Source organism: Mytilus galloprovincialis, chromosome 10 (genome assembly GCF_965363235.1).
Source record: "Mytilus galloprovincialis chromosome 10, xbMytGall1.hap1.1, whole genome shotgun sequence".
Lineage (NCBI taxonomy): Eukaryota > Metazoa > Mollusca > Bivalvia > Mytilida > Mytilidae > Mytilus > Mytilus galloprovincialis.
In genome coordinates this window covers 90,202,369-90,224,226 of record NC_134847.1, presented here as the reverse complement: position 1 = coordinate 90,224,226, position 21,858 = coordinate 90,202,369, and the positions used below count along the sequence as shown (strand labels likewise).

Sequence of the window (21,858 nt, the reverse complement as noted above, 5' to 3'; positions counted from 1 at the left end):
AAATCTTTGAAAAAATTTTGAAAACTGCATATCAGTTTCTTTCGCCCCTCTTTTGTAACACTTGTTAGTATCTTTATAACAATAATATTCATAATTATGATAGTACAGTGTTTTTTCTGTTGTTATTTATACCATTAAAAAATGCACAGTTATTTTGATCGACAAAACAACAATCTACCTCCTCCGTCATAAGTGTTAGGAATGTTTATGACGTCATAATTAACAGAGCACAATTGCGTGTAACTTGACCAAGGTTTAAATAGCCATATATTTGTCCAGGGCAGACAAACGACTTTGGCAAATCTGCACTTATCGCATATGCAAAACTCAATGTTTTCGTAACAAATATGTGACAAATACATATAATCAAGACAAAAATAAACAATAAACAAAAATAGAAATTCGATATCTTTATACACTAACATCGTCGATGTGATTCACAATAAAGTAATTTACTAATTTTTTAGCAAAGTATAAATCTCACAAACATACTTTAAAATGCATGCCTTCTAAATATTTTATTCGAATTAAACACAAAAATTTTAATGATTTTTAATTCGTATCTCGTTAGTTTTAATGAACATCTCGTTAAAGTATATGGGTATTACATAAGTTTTAATGTGTATTTCTTTGATTGTTAAGATAATATTTTAATTAAAATTTAAAATACCATTGTATGCATAGTATGCTTGTTACATTACACAGATGAGAAATAAATCAATACATTGTAAAAGTTATTTAATCTTTAAGTTACTCAATATTGACCTATATTGTAAACATTTATTATCATTGTAATTTAAAAAAATAATTTATATTGTGTTCAAGTAAGCAGATCCGTATCTTTAAAATAAACGAATGACACATAAACCGGACTTTTTATCTTTACTAAACTTTACCTACACACAGTATTTCCCTCGAGTAGACCCTATATATAAGAATTTGTATCTCTGCGATTTGCTGCAGATTTTTGTCCCAACGACTTCAAGTTCACAGGTAGGCTATTCGCATTTTCAATGATATGGGCAAAATTTTCGTGACTTTTACAAAATAGCATGCACAAGTAAAAGATCACGCCTTTTAAGAAGGCAACTACATTAACTAGGAAAAATACAAATGACAAAGCCCAATTAATTTTGTATTACTGGATTCTTGTGTAACGGGTATTAAAAGAAGGACTAAATGTGACATGAAAACTCAATCTAATGTATTGTATGAGGAATTTTAATTATCTTTAAACTTTCATTCTATTGAACATAGTACATATCCGTGCTTCATACTATTTTGATAAATGAGTTATCGCTGTTGAGCAGCAGTATACTACTATTGCCTTTAACTATTTCGCGTCCATCTTTCTGTTTGGTACTTCTCCATCTCAAACTACTCGTTTATTAACTGAACGTGGCAGACTGCAAAAGTGTGAGGTATATCTCTGTCATCAACTAATCGTGACGTACTGTAGTATAAAAGTAAAAAGCTGTGGTATGATTTCCAAAGAGACAACTCTCTAAAAAAGATCAAATTACACAGATATTCAAAGCTAAAGGTCATCGTATTGCATTCGACAAAAAATAAAATCGATACTTCAAATAGTAATAAGCTATGAGTATTGCCCCGATATTACATATATGAGGCAATTTAAAAAGATAAAAATAACGGCCAGATTTATGTACAATATAATGAGACATAAAACAAATATAATAAACAACAACGAAAGGCAAGCTCTGATTTACAGGCTCCTGACTCGGCACAGGCAAATACAGAATGTTGCGAGGTTAGACATGATAGCGGGCGCTAAATCCTCACCTCACCTGTGCACAAAATAATCGTTTTCAATTAGTTTGAGGTTCGAGATTTTCTTCAATTAAACGTGTTGTACTGCAAACTTGATCACAGTTAGTGTGAGATATAATTTATGTCGAATTGTATTCATTCGCATTAAAACATTAACTATCGGCAACGTTATGAATATCCATTTTTATTCACGCTTAACCTACACATGGCTTACTTTAACTCATAGAAAATACTATGCTTTAAATTTTGAACACTAGAAGCGTGGTTCGACTATAGAGGACTTATTGTTAGTGCTTCAATGAATGGCAAATCTTAAACCTAGTTAATAACATTAACAGTACCAATTTTCCTGCACCAGATGCGCATTTCGACCATACATGTCTCTTCAATGATGCTCGTGGCCAAAATATTTGAAATCCAAAGCTTATATAAAAGATGAAGAGCTATAATCCAAAAGGTCCAAAATTAAAGTGGTTTCAAAGAATATGTCCTGTCCTGGAAAGGGAATCAATGGGTAACAGATTATCAAACTCGGTTTATTATTTTAACAAAAACGTCAGAACTTGAAAACTTTGCGCAGATAACTTTAAGAATTCGTTTAACCGAACTGCATCGTTTTAATAAAAGTTGATTTATATTCGAGTAGCCTGATATTATCTGAAATTGATTTTTTTTATATTTTTTTTATTTTGAGAAGGATCGAATCCTTACACAACTGCATCTGAGTGTATATGACAGTTCAATCTTTATCTAGTAAATAAAACACAAAATAATCGTTCTGTTACGTTTCATAATTCTTAAAAGTATTGACCTACTCAGATAAACATAAACATGCTGCATTCTTGCATATATTAAACGAATATCATATTCATTTGAACACCGTATATTATATTGTGAATGTAAAACAGGTAAAAGCCTGTGTTCCTAGAATAGTTTGAATACATCAATATTTATTACATGTATGTATATTATAACTGAATCCGATTTAATGCTACTGTGGATGTTTTGGTCAATAAAACAAAATTACGAGACACCAAAAAGACTTTTTCCATTATTACTCATTTTAACCCACACATAGTATTTTCCTCATGAAACAACAAAAAACAAATTAAAAAAAATACAAAGCTGCCAATCGGCATTTTGCATTCTTCCTATTACAGCTGACATACTTATAGGTGACATGTATGCTTTTTACATACTTATAGGTGTTCTGCATTATTCACGGATCAAACCTATAAGTATCAACAAGGAAGCAACGGATAGAGATATTCGAATTGAAATAACTGAAAACGCCTTAAATGATTTAGTGAAATTGCAAAAAACTCTATAAATCATGAAATCAAACTAAGAGAAAAACACTTTAAACGATAAAGACCAACTAATGAAAATGATAAAGTCAAATTTGGAAGTTGTTTCCTTCGTCTCTTGTTTTCAACTATCAACTATCAACTAGTCCACATCAACTGAATTTAGTGTAAAGATGTCATAAACAGTAGGAGAAAATATGACGTTGTTTCAATGATATAATAAAAATATCGACATATTGTATGAGTATTCATAACTGTGTAGCAACTCATATAATGTAATATTTTAATTTCTTCATAACAAAATCAATGTAGGTACCACAACGAAATATTCAAAAGAATTTATAACTGTTAAATGAATAATCTCAACGATTGTTCAAATTATCAATACATTGTATTGATTGTATATAAGGTCACGGGATGTATAAACTATATCACCATTAACATAAAAATGTGACTTCCGTTTAGCATAAATTATCTTCATATACTATCAAATGAGCGATAAGTTTACGTTGCTCATATCTATAGTCACGTGATGTATAAACTCAATCACCATTAAGACAATTATGTGACTTCTTGTTAGCTGTAAATTATCAAATAATCAGTAACTTTACAAAGATTGTATCTCCAGTCACGGGACGTTTAAACTACGTCACTAAAAATATAAGGAAGTGATATCCCGTAAACTGTAAGTTATCTACATGTAAAATCAAATGATCTCGAAGTTAACATTAATTGTATCTACAGTGACGGAACGCATAAACTACAAACCCATAAATATAAGGATGTGATATCCCGTTAGCTATAAGTTTTCTACATGTACAATTGAATAATCAATAAGTTTACATTCATTGTATCTCCAGTCACGGGATGCATAAACTACAACCCCATAAATATAAGGATGTGATATTCCGTTATCGTAAAGTTTTCTACAGGTGCTATCAAATGATCTCGAAGTTTGCATTAATTGTATCTAAATCAGGATACGTATAAACTATATCGCCATAAATGCAGGGATGTGATATCACGTAAACTAAAAGTTAAAAAAAAAAAAATCCCGAAGCTTTGTGTCTATGAAGTATTTAAGTTATTGTTACTTTATTTTATGTAGTGATACTTACTAGTGATACATGTATAACGTTTTAGAACCTATAGCTCCACTTCAAATCCAGTTAGGGCGTTAACGTTAATTAAATTATATCTTTTGCTAAATAAACTTGCTGAATAGTTTTTAAAAGTGTCTTCTTATGTAGATATTGGTGACAAAAGACATATCACACTTATTGAATCATCCCTAGTTTATTTTTTTTCCTACGTTTTTTATTCCTTTCTTTCCTTTTGTCATTTTTATCTATTGAGTGTGCATGAAGGTGAGTTGACGCCTTTTTTTTATTCCAATATACGGAAGCATTATTGTGTTTAATTGAAACGAGTTTAATCTAGCTGACAGAAATAAATAAATAAAATTAAGTTATACGGGTTTTAAAAATCCCGACAATTAAAAAAAATAGAAAACACTTAACGCCTTGAGTCAATGTGGTGTTTTTTGTCACCATTTAGTATGCACTGATGTCGAAGAAATCCTTTGATAGTAATGCTTTTAATTTTAATCGAGGTTGGATCCTCAATGCTCTTCAACTTTGTACTTGTTTGGCTTTATAAATATTTTGATATGAGCGTCACCGATGAGTCTTATGTAGACGAAACGTGCGTCTGGCTTACTAAATAATAATCCTGGTACCTTTGATAACTATTAACTCGTGTAATTTTGTAAGCCTTTACGATCGCTGTTTAAAAGCAGTACAGTTGATACTTTGCAAAATTTGATACATGCTTATGTTAAACCTGTATGATAATATGGAGAGGTGTATATTAGTGAACTTCAATTTAAAATATTTTTACCAAGATGTCATCAAACGAAATTGGATACACTGTCTATTTATCATGCTTTTTTTTAATAATATATAAATAATTTGCTGAAAGATCCCCTCTCCTAAATTATTGAAAACTATCATTCTGCATTGATAATAATATCTTGGTATAATTTAGATGCACCCTTTCGGGCTAAGACCCTCAAGGTATGTCTAATACATTATGATTAACAATTACAGAAAATTACATTCCCAGTTCTATTGTTAAACTTCATAGTTTCTATTTTTGAAAAAAGTGTAAATTGAATAGATTTTGACCACAGCTTTGTCGAGCCGGGTTTCTGGAAACCCTGTTTCTACATTACGCTAACAAAATATATTGTTATTCGTAACAATAGAAGTCAATTATTTAAATCTTTCAAATGACATGACCATAAGAAATTACTAATAGTGTTCGCTACAAATTGTTTCAAGATATTAAAAATACACATTTAAGGAAATTCCATTAGCGCAAAAAATACTAAGCATCTATTTCGAATACAAAAATATCCCTCAAATACTCCTTTGCTTGAGGGTTTTTTGTAGTTTTTTTTTATCCCAGTCATATGACTATTCTTAAGCATATTAATCTAAACAAACGGGGATTCTAACTCCTGGACCCCTTCGCGGGTTACCCAGTGGCTGAAACCGGGGGGAGTCCGCGGGTTGGACCCGAAATTTAATTTAACCGATCAATGCATTCGAAACGTTGGACACTCTCCCCCTTTTCTCTTCAGTTGGGACCCTCGGATGGATCTACCGCTGATTGACCCTAAAAAAAGGATTTCCTAGATTAAATCTGCATCTTTGTATGTTGAGCTTGTCTGGTAGTCGGTTTTTAATTGTAGACACACCCATCCCTCAGTATGTCCGAATATTACTGTTTGTTTATTCTCGAGAAGGAAGCACTTTTTTTTATATAAACAGTAAAATATAAAATACTCATCATAGATACCAGGATTAAATTTTGTATTTACGTCAGATGCGCGTTTCTTCTACAAAAGACTCATCAGTGACGTTCGAATCCAAAAAAGTTTAAAAAGCCAAAAAAAGTACGAAGTTGAAGAGCATTGGGGACCAAAATGTCTAACAGTTTTGTAAAATACAGCTAAGGTAAAATATTTCTGAAGTAGAAAAGCCTTAGTATTCACAAAATTTAAAAGTATTTCAAAAACATTTGTAAACAGTTAATTCATAAGTATAACTGTATCAATTAAAGTGCTGGCTACTGAACTGGTGATACCCTCGGGGAATTAAAACTCCATCAGCAGTGGCATCGACCCAGTGGTTGTAAATAAACACATCATAGATTCCAGGATTAAAATTTGTTTTTACGTAATATTGCCTTTATCTTTAGTCTCAAAATCAACGCTTTTCACACAACTTCGTCCGTCTTATAACCGTCTAAATTGACAACTGCATACAAGGAACAAGATATAAAAAAGAAGATGTGGTATATGATTGCCAATGAGACAACTATCCACAAAAGACCAAAATGACACAGACATTAACAACTATAGGTCACCGTACTGCCTTCAACAATGAGCAAAGCCCATACCGTATAGTCAGCTATAATAGGCCCCGAAAAGACAATGTAAAACAATTCTAATGAGAAACCTAACGGCCTTATTTATGTAAAAAAATTTACGAAAATACAAATATGTAACACATAAACAAACGACAACAACTGAATTACATGCTCCTGACTTGGGACAGGCACATACATAAATAATGTGGCGGGGTTAAACATGTTAGCTGGATCCCAACCCTCCCCCTAACCTGGGACAGTGGTATAACAGTACAACATAAGAACGAACTATAAAAATCAGTTGAAAAAGGCTTAACTCATCAGATGGACGCATTTTTGTTTGTAATAAGAATACAAGAAACGACAACCTGGACCTGCTGATCCATATTAGCACATGGATTTAACGGGAATATGCAAAACGTCAACTTTGACATTTGTAAAATATACTCACTTGTCAAAGTCTGAACGAAGATATTTAAAGAAAGGTTACTAGTGGGGTTTCATGTAAAAAAAAAAACAACAAACTTAAAAATCATGGTTTATTATTGTCTATAAATATGCTATCGGTTTGTCTTTATTTCATTTAATCATGTTAATAATCAATGTTAACAAATATAGGGGTAAGAATCGGGTGTAAATTAGTTATACACCTCGAGATACAGCGTATCTGAATAAAAAACCCTCAGGCCTCCGGCCGAAGGTGTTTCCTATCCAGACACACATATCCCTTGCTGTATAACTATTACATAATTCACTTCAATCTTAAAGACTCCTATTACTTTTATATGCAAAATAAACCACCTTTATTGGAGCATGTTAAATAATCTGTAATATCAAAAAGTACGTTATATTAAAAAGTACAGTAACACAAACACCAAACTCGGTGGAAAATTTAAAACGAAAAGTCCGCAATCAAACGGTAAAATTAAACGCTCAAACAGATAAAACGAAATCATTTTCCTGACTAGGTAACATTGTACAGGCATTTTTATGAAGAAAATGATGGATAAAACCTGGTTTTCAATTGTATGACAGTCGCTTAAAATTTCATTATATTGACAAACGATGTGTGACCTAATCAGAAATAAATATGTGTCAATGTCAAAATTTGGGGTACAACAGGATCTAATAAGAACGAACTATATAAATGGAGTTCGGACTTTTGTAATTTTACTCTGTTTGACCTCAGAAATCTATTGTTCAGTATAGTTGTCGTTTGTTGATGTGGTTCATAAGTTTTTTTCGTTTCTCGGTTTTTTTTATATTGAATACACTGTAGTTTTGCATGTTTGAATGGTGTAACACCAGTATTTTTTGTGCCCTTTATAGCTTGCTGTTCGGTGTGAGTCAAGACTCCGTGTTGAAAACCGTACCTTTATCTATAATGACTTTAAGAAATAATGACGTGTTTGGACAGTTGTCTCATTTTTACTGATACCAAATCTTCTGATATCTATCTCCTGTAGCACTCTGATTAACCAAATTTTCAAAAGTTTAATATCTCGAAATAGCAAAGATACCGATAAAAGAGTCATGATATCATTTGTACATATAACAAAGGGAAGCCTCGCCAACAGAAATATTAAATGTCAAATTTCAGTCAAAACATTTACAGAAAAGCCACAGCGACTTAAATGAATTGATAAAAGATGGACGAAAGATACCAGAGGGACAGTCAAACTCATAAATCGAAAATAAACTGACAACGCCATGGCTAAAATGAAAAAAGACAAACAAACAAACAATATAATTAATGGTACACATGGCACAACATAGAAAACTAAAGAATAAACAACACGAACCCCACCAAAAACTAGGGGTGATCTCAGGAACAGATAAAACGCGATCACAAATTTTCTATAAATTCTAGAAGAACTAAAACAAATTGTGTGTATCATTGGCAATCTTACCACATGTCCTCATTTTTGTTAATTGTTGGCATATGTGTATTTCTATTAACAGGATGTCATACATGCACAGTTTACTACTGTTAACTGCAGTGAATTATCTACGTATCAGCGGCGTTCCTGTCGGAAAACCAGTAGCCGTTTTTTACCCGCAGTTCAAGGGTAAATGGTTTAAACAGACGAAGTCAACGGTTATTCCTTGGAAACAGAACAATGACACGACAACACATTTTCGACTTAATAAGAACGGAAAGGAAATAACTTGTCCAATGAATGGAAACCTCCGATTTGATTTGGCTCTTACAATGACATCAAAGAAAAACAAAAGAATTCGAACACTGTTCTGTGTTGATTTTTATGGAAACAAGTCATGGCAAACTTGCCAGCCGTTCAGGTCAGCTGTCAAATATGAAGGACCTATTACATTATCTAACATTGTGAACGTTATTAAGGGTGACAAAATCAAGATTCTTATCAAAGGATCTTCCTTTATCAAACGAAATTCAGATTTAAACAGATTTCTTCTTCATTATGTTTAGTGTATTTATCAAACGAAATTCAGATTTAAACAGATTTATTCTTCATCATGTTAAGTGTATTTATCAAACGAAGTTCAGATTTAAACAGATTGATGCTTCAATATGTTTAGTGTATTTATCAAACGGCTCGAAATTCAGATTTAAACAGATTGATCATGTATACTCCTTATATATGTTTATCATAGGAGTTTAAGAGTTCAACAGTTTGGTTCTACATTATGTGTAGATTATGTTAGTTTGAAACTTATGTTGTATAATAAAGAAATATTGAAAAATTACGATCAAATATGTACTTATTCACTCAGGGATCTCTTGTAGTAGTTCCGTTGTTCTCATGTTCTGCCGTTTTCCTCTTAGACTGTGGATTCATTTATTTTCGTGGCTACCAACTTTCGTGGATAGATGAAAACTAATATGTTCGTGGATATTTGATTTCGTGAGTTTGCCGAGGACTGCACACAAGCATAAAGAAAACATTTCATTCGTTTATCATTTGATTTCGTTGTCCAACGAAATCAACGAAAATTGGTATCAAACGAATAATAATGAATCCACAATAGTTGATGTGGTTTGCAAAGTTTTGATTTTATACCCCAGAATAGTTTTCTCTTAATCGCATTATGACTTTTGTACATCTGTTTAATACTGTTACCCTTATTAATTGAGTAATGATGATGAGTATCAAATAAACTACGGGAATTATGTTTAGTTGACCTCATTATACTCTCCATAATTAGAAAACTATATCGTTTTTAAAGTACTGTTCGCTTTTCTTCAGCCCACGCCGCTTAAAAAAGCCATAAAATGACCAATGTAAAACAGTTCAAATGAAAACTAACGGCCTTATTTATGTACAAAATATGATCGAAAAAATAATATGAAACTCATTAAAAACGACAACCACTGAATTACAGGCTCCTGACTTAAAACATGCACATACAAGAATGTGGCGGGGTTAAACTTCTTAGCGAGATCACAACCCTACCTCTAATCTGGAACAGTGGTGTAAAAGAACAAACTAAAAAAGTTGAAAAAGGCCTAAATTATCAGGTGGATACAAGTATAAATACAAACAACAAAAACAGAGAGAGCCGTTGCCGGGTATTTATAAGTAATATACTGAAAAACATGTTAACTCGTAAATAGCGTGGTATATATAATACTTAGATTAATAAACTCATCATAGATACCAGGACTAAATTGTGTATATACGCCAGACGCGCGTGTCGTCTACAAAAGACTCATCAGTGATGTTCGAATCCAAAAAAGTTAAAAAGGCCAAATAAAGTACGAAGTTGAAGAGCATTGAGGACCAAAATTCCTAAAAGTTTTGCCAAATACGGCTAAGGTAATCTATGCCTGAGGTAGAAAAGCCTTAGTATCTCACAAATACTAAATATCATATTCTTTATGGTATTGAGAATAGTGAAGTTTATCTGTTTCCTACTTTATATATACAAATAACTATTGATACGATTTTTTCCAGGTAAGATATCTGTTGGTCGAACAGGTTTTTATATCATATCTATAAATACTTTTTTAATATTAGGTGTTATTTATTTTTATTTTTCCATTGTCTAATTCATATGAAAGACTAACCACATTCAAAAACTGAAACCTTGCCAAACATATGTCTACCTATTCATCATAATGGAAGAAAGTATATTGTTTAGCCAAATCTATAAACATATACTTTGGTTTTCCCCAATAAGGTAATAATAAACTGTATCAAACTTCCGGGTATACAACCACTAAGTTACTATTTATATATGTACAAATGGAAAAGAAGTTTGAATAGCAATGCAAAACGTGAACTATCAACATAAATCTCCATCGACAGCTGACTCATTCGGAGTTTGTTTACAGCAGCCAAGATATAAATCATTTGCAGACCAGAATACAAGACTTAAATCATTTCAATCTTGTACTTTCTGTGCAAATGTTGCAGATACTGTGAGAGCCGGATTTTATTATACTGGTAAGTAAATAATTATGTATCGCAATATACGTAGATTGAACAACAATGATTTGTATCATAAATAGACTAAAATGAATACTAAATACAAGCAGCAGCAGTTTATTGAGTACGGTACTGTTTTTTTCTTTCATTTCTTAATTACCCACAGAGATGTTTAAATCAATACAGAACAAGAAAAAATCTCCAAAAGCATAAACAGTGCTCGGACGATCGAAATATTCATAGTCGTCTTGTAAATGAAGTTTGTCTCGACATATTGGTGAATAGCTTATGTCAGACCACCCGACAAATATAAGAATAATCATATAGAAAAAATATGGCACTAGATTCATGTACCAAATATGATTCAATCAGAGTACAAGTATTGATTTATCTTCGTCAAAATATGCCAAAGCAAAACGTAAACTCCGTAATTAGCAAAACCAACAAAGGTCAAATTGCAGGGTTGAGAAGATGCCATGCAAAATGATAAATCTGAAGATCATGCAATTTTCTAAGTCGATCCGTAAGTTTCAAATAGGTCGACGTTTCTTATCTAACTTATTCTCATTAAATGTTCGTGTTTTCATTATTTCTTGTGTTCTGTTTGCTAAATATTGTATATGGATTATTTGTAGTGTTGTTTATGTTGTACCTCTGACAGGGTGCATAAAAATATTATATCGTATCGTTGCAATATCGAACTTTTGCATTTTTTTTCTCAATATTTTGGTGTCAAATCTCAAATGCTTCACTGAATTCTCTACCTTTAGTGTCAAACTCATCACCTCTCAATCAGCCTTTAAAGACCTTTGTCATTGTCAGTGTAAATATTGCATATCCATAAATGTAGAAGACGTACTTAGACGTACTGTTGAATGCTTTATTCATTATTGAGTGCAGTTTAGATGTCGTTTACATTTTACAATAGACGAGGAAGTACACAATGTCTTGGAATTATACAAAATGTGTTTTTCAATGCGAATGAAATAAATATTTAATTTATTAACTATTTATGGAAACCCTCTTATCGATCAGGAAGTTTGACCTAATAATAAATAGTCTATAAAAATTAATCGCTAACTAAATATATAAAACATGTAATATTTAAAAGTTTTGTCACACAAGGTTTGTTTAACCCACAGGAGTCATTTTGTTTTTGTTTTAAAAATCTTTATCTTATTTTCTCTAATTTCTGAATGAACTTGGTTGAAATATGCTAAACTTCTCATGACCAGCTGATTGTTGAATTATTGTAGTGTGAATCATTGATTGATTGATTGATTGATTGATTGATTGTTGGTTGCTTAACGTCCAGTGGCAAATATTTCATGCATGTTCAGGACGAGAACAAGTTAACAATAAATACAATAGGTAGGTCTTGTCATAATAGAGGCTATTCGGGATGATGGTCGTGGGAAATTTGAACTGCCACTGGAAAATGGGGGTACATTGGATAGGGACAGAAATTTTGCCTTTCAACAGGCTACCTCCGGACCCCTCGACGAGTTGTTGTAAGGGTTCTTAACGTGCAAAGAGCGTGGCACTGTTGTGCGAATCAAACAGCAATCATATTGTGCATGATGAGAAACAAAAGTATGCGAATTAGATACCAATCCACCGAATTATTTTTAGAACGACATGGTGAGCTAGACTTTTAACATACTAGTGTAAACCGCGCTAAAGTACGTCCATTATTCATAGTTCATTATTCATTATTCAATAATGAATAATGAAATAGTTCACTATTCACTATTCAATATTGAAAAATGAATAATGAATAATGAAATGGTTTATGTTTCATTATTCAAATTGAAGCGGTGAATAGTGAAAAAAAAATAAAAAAAAATTCACTGTGACACTTTAGCTATATTTTGATTCGAAATGACCATAAGACGGAGGACCTAAATGCCACAATATGCATAAAAATGAGGAAATATAAAATAGAAGATGTGGTATGATTGCCAATGAGACAAATATTCAGAAAGACCACAATGACACAGACATTAACAACTATAGCTCACCGTACAGCCTTCAACAATGAGCAAAGCCCATACCGCAGAGTCAGCTATTAAAGGCCCCGATAAGACATTGTAAAAAAAAATCAAACGAGAAAACTAACGGCCTTTTTTATGTAAAATAATGAACGAAAAACAAATATGTAACACATAAACAAACGACAACCAATATATTACAGACTCCTGACTTGGGACAGGCACATACATAAATAATGTGACGGGGTTAAACATGTTAGAAAATTTTGAATAATGAAATGGATATTTTGAATAATGGAATGGACTGCTGTGACCATTCAGCCCTAATTACAGATATATATTCTACCTCAATCGAAAGGTTATTAAGAGGAGAGGAACAAAATGTATATAGTCAATATGTTCCGCAACGCATTTTAGAGGAGTAACGAAGGACTTAAATATCGAAATACGCCTGAATATTGAGAAATAGCCAATTTTGAATAATGAAATGGATATTTTGAATAATGGAATGGACTGGCAGGACCCTTCAGCCCCTAATTACAGATATATATTATACCTCAATCGAAAGCGTATTCAGAGAGGAACAAAAGGTATATAGTCAATATATTCCGCAACGCAACGCATATTACAGTAGTATCGAAGGACTTAAATATCGAAATACGCGTGAACATTGAATATATATCTGTAATTAGGGCTGAAGGGTCACAGCAGTCCATTCCATTATTCAAAATATCCTTTTCATTATTCAAAATTTTCTAACATGTTTAACCCCGTCACATTATTTATGTATGTGCCTGTCCCAAGTCAGGAGTCTGTAATTTATTGGTTGTCGTTTGTTTATGTGTTACATATTTGTTTTTCGTTCAGTATTTTACATAAATAAGGCCGTTAGATTTCTCGTTTGAATTCTTTTACAATGTCTTATCGGGGCCTTTAATAGCTGACTATGCGATATGGGCTTTGCTCATTGTTGAAGGCTGTACGATGAGCTATAGTTGTTAATGTCTGTGTCATTTTGGTCTTTCAGGATATTTGTCTCATTGGCAATCATACCACATTTTCTTTTTTATATTTCCTCATTTTTATGCATATTGTGGCATTTAGGTCCTCCGTAAACCGTCTTATGGTAATTTCGAATCAAAATATAGCTATAGTGTCACAGTCAATTTTTTAAATATTTTTTTTCACTATTCACCGCTTCAATTTAAATAATGAAACATAAACCTTTTCATTATTCATTATTCATTTTTCAATATTGAATAGTGAATAGTGAACTATAATGGACGTACTTCAGCGCTGTCTAGTGTAACGTGTTTTGCTTAAAAACTATCTATTAAAAACGTAACGTCAATTGTCTTTTAAAACGGTGCATAGTAAAGAAAAAGGCAGCAATATCAATTTTAAATGCTTACGGTTATCAAAATCCTTACCACAGGTAGTCGACTCTTTAGAAAGCTGGATCAAAACTTCAAAGTTTTTTTTTAATTATAAAGATTGTTTAAAATTTTAACATTTGTACCCGGAAAAAATCTGAAACTATACCAACAAAATTGTTTATTGATGAGCCTACAATATATCCAAGATATTATGTATTAGTGTGAATTAAACATTCCTCAAATAATGCATTTGCTGGACTAACCGTAAACGTTACAATATTCAGATAAAGAAAAAAGTATTGTTATGTTTGGTTTAGAATACTGTATGTCAAGACTTAGATCAATGATGCAAAGCATTTTTTTTTTATATTGATCTAATATTTAAATTCTATCTGCAAGAGAACAAAGAAAAACAGTATATCCACGTGTATATGCTGAACATTCTTTTTTCTTAAAGAAAGCATTCATTTACCAAATAAGAACTGAACAACTTAAAATTTCGATTTTTCTAGGAGAAGTTCTGAAACCTTTGCAATTGTTATTATCAAAATGCATTTATATTTCTCATAGCTCTTTTGTTTGATTTGCTATGTGACTAAATCCTTTTGTTTATTCAAAATAACACGTATACAGAAAAGACTCGAAAGCTTAAAGTATAATATCAAGCTAAAAATACACCATATTTACTAGATTATATATCGTCAGCTATTAGAACTGGAGAACATTTACTTTTTGTTATTGTTTTAGGTACATCTGACATTGTTCAGTGTTTTTACTGCGGACTTAAGCTCCGGAACTGGGATCCGTCAGATGATCCATGGGTAGAACATGCTCGGCACGGTAAAAATTGTCCGTTTGTCATCAATATGAAAGGCAAAGATTACATTAGTAGTGTTCTTTACGTAAGTGTATTGTATATTGTATATATAGAGACGAGGTATAAAAAAGCGGTAATGACATTAAAGTTAATTCAAATATTGATTTCGGAACAGTAATGTTAACAAATATAAAATACTTATTAAACGTTTGGTAGCAAAGAAAAGAAGTTTAAAAGGTAAAAAAAAAAAAAATACCGAACTCCTAAGATAATCCAAAACGGAAAGTTCGTAATCAAATGTCAAAATCAAAAGCCTAAACACATCAAGGGAATTGATCACAACTGCCATATTTTCGGATTGTCGATTTCAAAGTTTCCATTACTAGGTTATTAAAAATAAAATAATGCTTCCCTTATGAAATTATGCTATATCTTTATTATAAAATGCATATGTTTTCGAGTTTTGAGATTTTAAAATTTACTTTACAGTCTAAAGATTTGGACACCGGTCAGGATATCGAAACAGACAGCCCTCCTAGTAAGTCATTTATAATAAAAGTTCTTTTCAATATAATATTTTATATTTGTGAAGAATGCGCATACAATTGATAAATGATAAACAAGAAAATAAAAGATTGAAACTAACTAGCTTTATAACAATGTATACATTGGAGATAGTTTGATATATGGTTTGACAGTTACAAAATGGAGAGGTAAACTTTCCTGATTATTTTACAAAACAATAAACGAAAAACTAAACTTAATATATAGCCACAAACTACAACTACTTAATTACAGGCTCTGACTAGGGATAAACAGAAACGGAATGAGGCGAGGTGGTACCGCCCAAACACTTCACTGACTTGGGATAAACACATACGGAATGAGGCGAGGTTGTACCGCCAAACACTTCACTTACATGGAACAGTTGTTAAACAATACAACATATGGACAAAACTTATTGGAGAGGGTTGAACTCATCAGACAGATACGAAACATATACAAACCCTAACAAAGACACAAAACACCGATTTGATTCCTGACACATGCATATTCATGAAACGAAATGTCCATGTATAACCATAATTATATCAATCTATATAAAGATAAGTAGTGGTTTTAGTGGGTATCTTAACATTTCAGGTTCACCAAAACAAGTGTATACAGATGATTTGATCTTTACAACGGCAGGCCAAGCATTGTTAAAGATGCAATGCTATAAACCAAGAGATGTAATGGAAGCAATTCGATTATATGTTCACAAATATGGTATGTAACTTTGTAAACTGTGTTCAAATAGTTTCAAAATTAAATATATAATGATATTGACACACCGTTTAAATATGGTTACATTTCATTTTGTTTAGAGAGAACGTGACCTGTATGCCAAAACAAAACCATAACCAAAACCAAAAGATTTGCATAAAAAAGATAACATGTTCAACTTGAAAGGAACCGTGATATAATTTCCAAAGCTCCACATTCAAAAGAGCTAAAATATTAAGTTGTATTTAGAAATGTCAATGCAAGTTTCTAACACATCCGTTTAATGTTTGTAGGAAAAATCGAGTTTACTGCTGTTGAAATCGCTACAGTTATCCACAGTGAGCTGAGTGAATCTATACAATAAATGAGAGGTTTGTTTGATATCCGAACTCCTAACCTTAGTTCTGACAGACTATTGAGATAGTGTATTTGTTCCAAACCGTATTAGTATTTGGACCGTACATGTACTTTTTCAAAATACTCGTACGGTCTGACTAATATTATGAAGTTTGTCAAGTTTATTATATACAAATGCATATAACAGATCAACATAACTTAACTCTCAAATTAATATAAAAAGTTCAATTGTAATTGAAATTAAAACTTTATATTTTAACTGTTTAAAAAAAGTCCTGCTATTTAATCTGTTAATCTCTTATATTTAGCATGTCGATCAGTAAAACATTACATTTTTGTTTGTGTAATTGAATTATGCTCACTGAAATTGAAGTCATTGGAAGGAAACATAATGTAGGGGGACAATTGTTTTAGAATATCTAGCAACTTTACAAAAAAATGCAAATGCTTAGGAACATGCATGAACTGCAAACATGTAAATGAAATAATATTACGTTACTTGTGATAGCAAGTGTCACCTTTGGGAGGGAGTACCAAAATAGGATTCAGATATACAATTAAACAAATATTTAATTTCGATTGTTCGCTTGTTCATTTTATGTAGACGAAACCCGCATCTGGCGTATTAAAATTATAATACTGGTACCTTTGATAACTATTTACACTACTGGGTCGATGCCACTGCTGGTGGACGTTTCGTCCCCGAGGGTATCACCAGCCCAGTAGTCAACACTTCGGTGTTGACATGAATATCAATAATGTGGACATTTTTACAAATTTCATGTTTACAAAACTTTGAATTTTTCGAAAAACTAAGGATTTTCTTATCCCAGGCATAGATTCCCCATGCCGTATTTGGCACAACCTTTTGGAATTTTGGATCCTCAATGCTCTTCAACTTTTACTTGTTTGGCTTAATGAATATTTTGATATGAGCGTCAATGATGAGTCCTTTGTAGACGAAACGCGCGTCTGGCGTACGAAATTATAATCCTGGTACCTTTGATAACTATTTACACCACTGGGTCGATGCCACTGCTGGTGGACGTTTCGTCCCCGAGGGTATCACTAGCCCAGTAATGAGTATCAACTATATGGTCATTTTAATAAATTTCCTGTTGACAAACCTTTAATTTTTCGAAAAACTGAGGATTTTCTTATCCCAGGAATAGATTACCTTAGCCGTATTTGGCACAACTTTTGAAATTTTGGGTCCTCAATGCTCTTCAACTTTGTACTTGTTTGGCTTTATAAATATTTTGATCTGAGCGTCGCTGATGAGTCTTATATAGACGAAACGCGCGTCTTGTGTATCAAAATTATAATACTGGTACCTTTGATAACTATTATCTTATCTAATTGTAATGATAGCAATTTGTAAAACAAAAAATAAAGATTTTAATAAATGTTTGTTTAAATTTAACCCATATGAACAATACCATGTATGGTCAGCTCGTAATAGACCGTACGAGTATACTCATACGGTCCGACCGTACGCGTATGGTTGGACCGTACGAGTATACGTAGACGGTCTTGATCGTACGCGTACGGTCCAAATACTCATATGGTGTGTAACATATATACTACCAATCTACTCAGCCCTTGTTAATATATAAATTAAAAATGTAGTAGTAGTCTGATTACAAATCTGACAAATTTTTAAGAGTAGGGAATTACAATATAAATACTCGAGTAGTAAAGAAAATTAAGTTTCCTTTGAGTAATTTGTTTTTTAAATTAAACCATTTCATCAAACAAAATATGTACGTTCAATAATCAACATTTAGACGTGGGTTTTGACTGATTTATGTTATCATACATAATAATTAAATAAAAGTAGCAGATCATATTTAAGTAAAATACCAAAAGAACATATAAAAGGAATGCACCAAAGGAACATATGAAAGTTACATATAAAAAATATATACCAAATGAACACACTAAAGGTACATACTGAAGGAACGTATCAAAAGAACGTTACAAAGTAACATACCAAAAGGAGATACCAAAGGAACATATCAAAGGTACATACTGAAGGAACATATTAAAGGAACACTACAAAGGAACACACCAAAAGGACATACCAAAGGAACATACAAAGGTACACACTGAAGGAACATATCAAAGGAACGCTACAAAGTAACACACCAAAAGGACAAACCAAAGGAACATAGCAAAGGTACATACTGAAGGAACATATCAAAGGAACGCCACAAAGTAACATACCAAAAGGACATACCAAAGGAACATACAAAGGTACACACTGAAGGAACATATCAAAGGAACGCTACAAAGTAACACACCAAAAGGACAAACCAAAGGAACATATCAAAGGTACATACTGAAGGCACATATTAAAGGAACGCTACAAAGTAACACACCAAAAGGACATACCAAAGGAACATACAAAGGTACACACTGAAGGAACACATCAAAAGAACGCTACAATGTAACAAACAAAAATGACATACCAAAGGAACAAATCAAAGAAACGCTACAAAGTAACATACCAAAAGGACATACCAAAGGAACATATCAAAGGTACATACTGAAGGAACTTATCAAAGGAACGCTACAATGTAATATACTAAAGGAACACATCAAAGGTACATATTGAAGGAACACATCAAAGGAACGCTTCAAAGCAACACACCAAAAGGACATACCAAAGAAACATATCAAAGGAACAAACAAGAGGAACATACAAAAAGGAACGTACTAAAGGGACATAACAAAAGAACATACCAAAGGAACATACCAAAAAAAACATTTCAATTGTATGCTACTGTCATACAAGTGAGAGATTTAGCTAGCTAAATACAAAAATGCCTGTACCAAGTCAGTAATATGAAAGTTGTTATCCATTCATTTGATGTGTTTGAGCTTTTAATTTTGCTATTTGATTACGGACTTCCCGTTTTGAATTTTCTTCGGAGTTCGGTTCTTTTGTTATTTTACTTTTTACAAAGGAACATAATCAAAGGGACATGCCATTGGGTCATTCAACTCGCAGTCAATGAGATACAGCAACTCTATTGTAAACAACTATAAAATAAAAAACCAAAACAATCAAGTTCACCACCTTCCCTAAAAACAAGAAGTAATAAAGGTGCTCCGGAAGAGTCGATTAACAAAGTTTTTTAGGTGAACATTGCTTTTTCAGTTAAAAAGTATTACGCCTGTGTTACTTCTGTTTTAATCTTTTACATAACGTTATACATGTACTTCAATTAAGAAATAATTCTGTCATTCCATGCCCTATGCACAATGTTACATGGGCTGGCATTATATTTGTTAATATCTTTATACCGAGCGCTTTGTTTTGTAGAAACCACCAAGTGATCTCTATCTTTATACCGAGCGCTTTGTTTTGTAGAAACCACCAAGTGATCTCTATGGCACCTAACGGTTCGGTCAAGAATAAATTTAGGACAGAGACGAACAGAAAATCAACTCAAAACTTTACATTTATAATTGGTGTAGAGTACTACAATATTCACACAGACAGTTCATGTTCAGATGCATGTGATTTCATTTTTATAATGTACTCTTGATTAATCTCGTTCATTTATAAATAAGGTAGTAACAAACAAAACATTATGACATTCGTGATATATTTTGTGAATGGGTTTTTAGTATTTATATTGTTGATTTAAACTGTATATCTTTGTTTGGAGGTTTACAAAGAATATATACAAAATAAACAAGTTGTCGCTTTGTTTTTATACCAATAGGCAAGACGGCTGATTGACTAATTTTTGTTCATGTGTTTCTTTAAGAATTGGAATTATATTAAAATTTGGTACGATTGTCGATGATTCAACTACCCACTAGGGTTCACATGACGTGTATGTTATAATCGACAATAGGAAACCATACGACCTGAGAAAGTGCAAAAACGCATCATTCTCAGTATTGAAAGGCATCGACATGAAAAATAGTAATCAATTCTATCCAACAAAAAACCTAAAGTCCGAATTTTAGAAAACATTTACGAAACCAAATATTACAGACACGATGAACTAACAACTACCGATTAACAGGTTCCTAAAAAAAATACGAACAAAGTTTTCTTTTTGGTTTTGTCTATAAACCAGGTTCACTTAAGAACTGAATGGCTATTTTTATACCCCACTACGATAGTAGAGGGGCATTATGTTTTCTGGTCTGTACGTCCGTTCGTCCGTTCGTCCCGCTTCAGGTTAAAGTTTTTGGTCAAGGTAGTTTTTGATGAAGTTGAAGTCCTATCAACTTGAAACTTCTACACATGTTCCTTACGATATGATCTTTCTAATTTTAATGCCAAATAAGAGTTTTAAACCCAATTTCACGGTCCACTGAACATAGAAAATAATAGTGCGAGTGGGGCATCCGTGTACTGGGGACACATTCTTGTTAAATTTTAATTTGGATGTTAATTATTTAGCGAAACACTTTTGTGCTTGTGTATGCAACTCAGAATGCGAAAGCGCAAAATAAAAATGTGCACACCATCAACGCTTTTACCACCCTGTAACACTTAAAAAGAAACATTTAATACTGTAACATTTTTATGCTACAACCGTGATATAAATAGTTATATATCAAGCTTTTCGTTTGTTTTGCAATACATTATTTTAACAGGGTTATAAATTGAATTGTCTTTCTTTGACTAGAAAACAAACCACATTACATCACCTTCATTTGTAAATATTAATTCAAAACAGTCGATATATTTTATTTTGAATCATGCAATAATATAATACTACAGTATTACTTATATATAAAATACATATATCCTAAAATAACACTTTACCACATACACACGTACACAAACCGAGTCGGACTATTTACAAGTACTATAAAATTTGGTATGCATTGTATTTATAAATGATGAGAATGTCTAATAACTGGTGGTTGCCAATAAGATAACAATCTGCCAAACACCAAAGGAAGGAGTTTGGGAGCGCTATTAGATCATTGTTGAACGTTGTCCTGCTACAATGAACAAAACCCATACCAAATAGAACTCCATAAAAAGAGAAAAAAATCAATGACATTGGTGTATACATGTAGACGTCATAAAAGTCACAGAAAAACATGACCCTGTGCAATGCCAAGATAAAGGTATCG

The 21,858-nt window shown here is 32.2% G+C and overlaps 1 protein-coding gene across 2 annotated transcripts; it reads left to right on the top strand.

Annotated features, from left to right (window-relative positions):
* Positions 1-10,716: 10,716 nt before the first annotated feature.
* On the top strand, positions 10,717-20,455 carry LOC143048735 (E3 ubiquitin-protein ligase XIAP-like). 2 transcript variants are annotated; one of them, XM_076222600.1, is made up of 6 exons: positions 10,717-10,957; positions 15,054-15,208; positions 15,613-15,661; positions 16,267-16,392; positions 16,683-16,760; positions 20,123-20,455. In XM_076222600.1, the coding sequence occupies exons 1-5, from the start codon at positions 10,780-10,782 to the stop codon at positions 16,751-16,753; spliced, it is 579 nt and encodes a 192-aa protein (XP_076078715.1). In that variant the 5' UTR covers positions 10,717-10,779; the 3' UTR covers positions 16,754-16,760; positions 20,123-20,455. The 2 variants fall into 2 exon arrangements, with proteins under 2 accessions (XP_076078715.1, XP_076078716.1); XM_076222601.1 differs by having other exon boundaries at positions 20,075-20,242.
* The last annotated feature ends 1,403 nt before the right edge of the window (positions 20,456-21,858 follow it).